The following is a 6,593-nucleotide window of genomic DNA, read 5'->3' as shown; positions in this document are numbered from 1 at the left end:
CCTCTGCGCAAGCTCCACCGTCAGGCATCGGGCGAGCTCGTGTGGGAGAGTGTCACAATGGCAGTATGCTTATTGTGCTAACGAGATGGAGGCACAACCGGCGAGCTTGACGGGCCAGCCACCACCGCACTCTTGAGCTAGGGGAGAAGAGGGAGAGAGAAGGTGGGGAATGAGGAAGCTAAGATAGAGAGAGGTGAGAGGGGAGGGAATCTGATAGGTTGGTCCCACCGATTCTTTTTTAAAAAAGTTGTTGACTACTTGCTGCCTCGTAGGACCAAAATAAGAATGGATGGAGTCAAATGGTTATTTGTCTGGCTCGAATAGTTGACTGTAAAATGTTTGGTATTTAAGTTAGGGGTAATTCGGTTGACTGTGATAGTTCGGGAGTAATTCGGATTTTTTCCGCTAATTAATCTATGTACGTAAAGCTTCCGCCTTCTCTTTCGTCCGTCCGATCCCCTCCCTCCCAAGCACCTCTGCTTCTGCCTTCGCCTCCCCCCCTACCGGCACCTCCCATCTCTCCCTTGCTGCACATTCTCCTGCTCCCCCATGGCTCCTGTTCTCCTTGGCGCCCCTCCTCTCTTGCCTCCCTTCCTTCTCCCCCCCCCCAAATCTCTTCCTCGCTGCACGCGCTCCCCCTCTCCCACAGCCCCTCTTCTCCTTGGCACCCCTTCTCTCCTGCCTCCCTCCCTCTCATTGCACTCGCTCCCGCTTTCCCATGGCCCCTCTACTCCCTGGAGCCCCTCCTCTCCCCTATGTTCCCTTCCTCTTGAGCGTTCAAGGAAAACAAAAAACTTATGTCCGTGAACACGTTTTGATGTACTCACCCGGCTGTGTTCACCACAAGAGATCGTCGTTGCCGTTTCTCTCTCTATGGGACCATGCCGTTGCTGGTCGTGTTCCCGTTGTTCTGGTTTTCTTCGTTGCCGATCACCATCTATGGATAAGTCACATTGTGGGACATGTCTAGCTACCTTACTCACCGCCGTTTGATTACTGGAGCACCGTCGCCCACCTTCCCTCCTCATATGTTTTTTTTGTTTCGGGTAGGGAAGACAATAAACTATGTTAGTCGTTGTTTCTCTCTCTTTCGTTCTTCCTGCGTGTTCAAGGAAAAAGGAATCCCCTCATCCGGTAACGCGTTTTGATGTATACTCCTCCGGTCATGTTCATCAACAGTGCTTGCCATTGTCATTTCTCTCTCTATCGGGACACGTTGTTGCAGGCCTATTCTTGATGTTCTGGTTTTCTTCGTTGCCAACCTCTACCATCTATGGACAAGTCACATCGTAGGACACGTATCACCTTCCTCACCGCCGTTTGGACGACAGAGCACCGGCACACATCTTCCCTCTTTTTTATTATGGATCAAAGTAGCTGACGCGGTCTATAATTTTCAGTGGACACACTATAAATATGGGCTAACTGTATTATATATCAGCCGCGATGTGTGCCAAACTAGAGTAATATATAGTTGGCCATAAGGCCCGAGGCCCGAAGGCCCGGCCCACGGCACGCCTTTTTGGCCCGGCCCAAGCACGGCACGGCCCGACTTGGGTCGGGCCCGTGCTGGCCCGGCCCGACCGTCGGGCCGTGCCTGGGCCTCCCCACCGGCACGCTGGGCTGGCCCAGCACGGTCGGGCCGGCCCGGCACGATGGGCCGGCAGGCCAGGCCCGGTACATAAAGTATGGGGACTAAAAATAGACATATAAACGTAACTGTCTAAAGAATAGGGACCTTAAATAGACTTATTTTAGCTATTTATATACCCCAGCCCAAAGAAGAGGGAGGTAAAATAGACTTTTTGTAGCTGTACATATGTCACAGCCCAATAGGAGGGAGGAAATTTAGACTTATTCTGAGGAAAAGCACGACGGCCCATCGTGCCTTCGGGCCGGCCCGGCACGGCCCGAGGCGTGTTGGGCCGTGCCTGGGCCGTGAGTGCGGCACGTGGGCTGGCACGGCACGGCCCGGTGCGTCGGTCGGGCCGTGCCGGCCCGACAAGCCTCGGCCCAGGCACGGCCGGGCCTGGGCCGTGCCGTGCCGGGCGGCCCACATGGCCAACTATAGAGTAATATAGTGTGTCGGTCACTGTGCAATGGCCATTTTGACCGTTCTACCGCTGGTCTTGGTGATGCTGCTGCTTCCGTTGGCTGCAATTGCATCCGGCGACCCACCATGGCAGCACTACTGCGGAAGCAGCGGCAACTACACGGCCGGGAGCAAATACCAGGCCAACCTGCAGGCCCTCGCCGCGACCCTCCCGTCGACCGCGTCGTCTTCCTCCCCCGCACTCTTCGCCAAGGACGCCGCCGGCGGCGGCGACGCCGAGCCCGACAGGGTGTTCGCCCTGACCCTCTGCAGAGGCGACACCGCCTCCGCCAACGCCTCGTCGTCGTCGTGCGCCGACTGCGCCTCCCGCGCCTTCCGCGACGCGCAGAGCGTGTGCCCCTACAGCAAGGAGGTGGCCGTCTACTACGACCCCTGCCTCCTCTACTTCTCCGGCGACGACTTCCTCTCCTCTCCGGCCAACCCGGCCCAGGTGAGGCTCTACGACGTCGATCGCTCCACCCGGCGTGGCGGCGGCGGCGCCGACTTCGTCACCCTCGTGAGGGCGCTCCTGAGCTACACGATGCAGTGGGCCGTGCCGTACAATTCCACGGGCGGCGGGGCCGCCGCCGTGAGGTGGTACACCACGGTGCGGATGGACGTCGTCACGCCGCCGCTGTTCTCGCTGATGCAGTGCACGCCGGACATGTCCGGCGGCGACTGCCGGCAGTGCCTGCAGGACCTCGTCGGCAACACCACCTTCAACGGCTCGGTCTCCGGCGTGCGCAACATCGGCGCCCGTTGCGGTTACAGGTACGACACGTACAAGTTCTACGGCGGGGAGCCCAAGCTGAAGATCGGGTCACTGTCGGAGATCAACTCAACGGCGCCATCGAGCCCACCGCCGCCTCCGCCGGTGACGGAGACACGTTCCGGTATGTTTGGACAGTCACCTTTTATATATACTATATATACTAGGTGAAACTATAGTTGGTCCCGGTCTTGCCCGGGCCAAGATTTGCCGGGCCGGCCCATGTGCTCCACCTGTGGACCAGGCACGGCCCAATAAGGGTCGGGCCGTGCCGGACCAGCCCGAAGGCACGGATAGTCCATTGTGCTTTCTTTGAAATAAGTTTGTTTCCCCTCCCTCCTCTTTAGGTTGTGACATATATATAACTAAAACAAGTCTATTTAATGTCCCTACACTTTGGGCCGTGCCAAATAATACGTCTATTTATCCTCCCTATTCTTTGTGCCTTGTCTTATAGGTGGTTTAAAATAAGTTTATTTCACCTCCCTAAAGTTTGTGCCGTGCCAGTCCGGCCCACCGTGCCAAGGCATAGGCCCAGGCATGGCCCAACAACCGGGCCGTGCCGGCACGGGCCCGACAGCGATCAGGCCATGCCGTGCCTGGGCCGGGCTGTCGGGCCTTATGGCCAACTATAGGTGAAACCCCGTGCGTTGCTGTAGAAGTATACTACGATAACGATAAGTAAAAGTAACATGTGTTATAGGTGCTAGTTTTAGATAATCTATAGATGCCGGTTTAAAAAAATCAGACAGCCACGAGCCGAGCCGAACCAAGCCAACGCCCCACCACACGATAAAAATTACGCCGCTGCCCGTATCCACTCCCCTCGCTCACAACCAAATGGGGTATTGAAGTTATTTCATCATGTGTAATGAGAATATAAAATAAAATTATGAGCAATGTATAATTATTTTTGGAGATGAGATTTCCTTGCAGGGAGAAAGAAGGTGTTGACAGTTGCTTTGCTTGTGCCACTGATAGCACTTTGCCCTGTCGTCATATTCTGTTTTGCATGGATAAGGAGATTAAGAAACCGTGAGTTATAGAAATCAACTTATCAAATCTTTAAATTGTAATATAATTATTGTTTCTGAGTTCTGACAGACTACTCTTGTGTTATTAGCCTTTTAATAACGTATTTGTTGCTTTAGACAAATCAATGTTGCGAAAAAAGGATACAATGGCCAGAGAAGAAGTATTAAAGCTTTGGAGACTAGAAGAAAGCGATTCAGAGTTTATGCTATTTGATTTCTCTCAGATAGAAGATGCTACTAGCAACTTCTCGGAAGATAAGAAACTTGGAGAAGGAGGTTTTGGCTCCGTATACAAGGTAAAATAAATTAGATATATACACACACATAAAAATCTTCAATACATGTTTACTTGAAGTATGAACTACTTGAACTTTGTTTGAAAAAAAATGCAGGGCCAATTGCCCAATGGGCTTGAGGTAGCAGTTAAGCGACTTGCTGCACATTCAAGTCAAGGCCTGGTTGAGTTCAAAAATGAAATTCAACTTATTGCAAAGCTACAACATACCAATTTAGTAAACCTTCGAGGATGTTGCATTCAAGGAGAAGAGAACTTACTAATATATGAATACATGCCAAACAAGAGTTTAGACTTCTTCATCTTTGGTATGCTTATACATTGTTTTTCAAAAAATGTGGTTATTTTCTATATATATAGCATCAAATAAATAGTAACATATATCCTTATACTTCACTATGCAGATCTGAAAAGAGCAGCATTGCTCAACTGGAAAACACGCCTGAACATAATAGAAGGAATAACACAAGGGCTTTTGTATCTCCACAAACACTCCCGGTTATGCATCATACATAGAGACTTAAAAGCAAGCAATATTCTACTAGACCGTGACATGAATCCTAAAATCTCTGACTTTGGGTTAGCTAAGATATTTGACTCAAATGATGTCCAAAGAAATACAAAAAGGGTGGTGGGCACTTAGTAAGAGTTAATTCACCTTTCAAATTTGTTATTTAGCTAGTCCAAGTGATTTAGGGATAAGCTCATTTTACTCCCTCAACTATCTGGTTTGTCTTAAAAAACACTACTTAACTCTACCAAACCGAACACATACACCCCTCAACGTACAACCTAAGGGCAATATAACCCAGTTCTAATGGTGGTTTCCATGATTTTGAAATCCAAATTCTTTTTTTTACTTGTATTTTTTAATAATGGAATAACATTCTGGCCTTTGCTCAAAAAGCTACAGCTAATTATTACAATTTTTTTTACTTATGTCTCCTAGTTTGGATGATATGTGAATAGTATTTGAATGTGAGTGAAAAAAAAACATATATTTTTCGATATCAAAATCATGAAAACCATTATTAAAACCAAGCTGTGTGTTGAACCCACATGGTATTTTGGTTGGTTTTGATAGTATGTCGAGGGGTGTAAAATATCCGGTTACATAGTTAAGGGGTGTCTTTTAAGACAATTCCAACGTTTGAGGGTTGTACTACAGACTTATCTCTTATTATGATTTTGGTGGATCCAGACTGAGGTGTTTTAACATGTGCATGCATTTTGTTTTGATTTCAGTGGGTATATGGCTCCTGAGTATGCATCTGAGGGTTGCTTCTCGCTGAAATCGGATGTCTTTAGCTTTGGAGTTCTGGTTCTTGAGATTATTAGTGGGAAAAGAAACGCTGGGTTTCACCAATATGGGGACTTCTTCAACCTCCTTGGCTATGTAAGTTTTTTTAAAAATTTAGTATAAGAGACTAATATATTCATTTTAAAGATACACAATAATCGAGCACACTGCTGGGAATATGTATGAACTACACGGTTTGTGCATGCATGAGTGCAATAATAGTTAAAATTTTATGATAGTCGGTCTTCATTTTGAAAAATTATAGCATATGCTTTATGAAACCCGCCTTAACTTGGCTCATGGCTCAAAATTCTCATTCACTAAAATTGCACACAATAGCTCATCACATCAAACTTGTTGCAGGCATGGCAGCTATGGAAGGATGGAAGTTGGCATGAACTTGTAGATCCATCATTAGTAAGTGAAGGTCAAATGATGGAAATAAAGAAATGTATGAAAGTTGCACTTTTATGTGTTCAAGAGAATGCGGTTGATCGTCCCACCATGTCCGCAGTTGTTAAGATGCTTTCAAGCGAGTTGAAAATTCTACCTGAGCCCAAACAACCAGCATTCTTTAATGTAAGGGTGAAACATGGAGAGCTGTCTAATACTGCACCTAGTAGCATAAACGATGTAACCATAACAATTGTGAACGGCAGGTAATGCCAATATATATAGGGACTTTAATTAAAATGGTAAAAACCCACAGGACTATATACCTTGTACAGAATGTAATTATTAAACTGCAGTTATGTTACGTAGTTCTGTAACATTATTGGAACGGCAGATATATATAGTTGAATTACTTTTGACGAAGTGTACAATTCAAATTAAATAATACAGTTTTTCCTTGTCCTAACCTTTGCCAAAATTCAAAATTATCTTTGGCTGTGCATGACTTTCAATTCGCTCTGCCGAAAGATAAAAGGCCAAACTTTACTGCATTCAAGAACAAAGAAACTGAAGCAAACTCATCACATAAAAGATCAGTTCGTTGGTATTAGGACATAGATTTATGTGGAAAGCTGATTGAGCCAATTAATGATTTTTCATATGGACAGTGCCATCATCCATAAATATTTGACAATAAGCTACTCTCTCCG

At 47.2% G+C, this 6,593-nt stretch overlaps 1 protein-coding gene across 1 annotated transcript; it reads left to right on the top strand.

Annotated features, from left to right (window-relative positions):
• The first annotated feature begins 2,099 nt into the window (after positions 1–2,099).
• Positions 2,100–6,272, top strand: LOC136357526 (cysteine-rich receptor-like protein kinase 10). Its single transcript, XM_066312813.1, has 7 exons — positions 2,100–2,985; positions 3,798–3,896; positions 4,013–4,191; positions 4,288–4,498; positions 4,595–4,832; positions 5,436–5,586; positions 5,854–6,272. The coding sequence occupies exons 1-7, from the start codon at positions 2,100–2,102 to the stop codon at positions 6,151–6,153; spliced, it is 2,064 nt and encodes a 687-aa protein (XP_066168910.1). The 3' UTR covers positions 6,154–6,272.
• The last annotated feature ends 321 nt before the right edge of the window (positions 6,273–6,593 follow it).

The sequence above is a fragment of the Oryza sativa genome, chromosome 7, assembly GCF_034140825.1.
Source record: "Oryza sativa Japonica Group chromosome 7, ASM3414082v1".
NCBI classification, from domain to species: Eukaryota; Viridiplantae; Streptophyta; class Magnoliopsida; order Poales; family Poaceae; genus Oryza; species Oryza sativa.
Note: the sequence above shows the minus strand (reverse complement) of the source record. Positions and strands in the feature narration are given on the sequence as shown.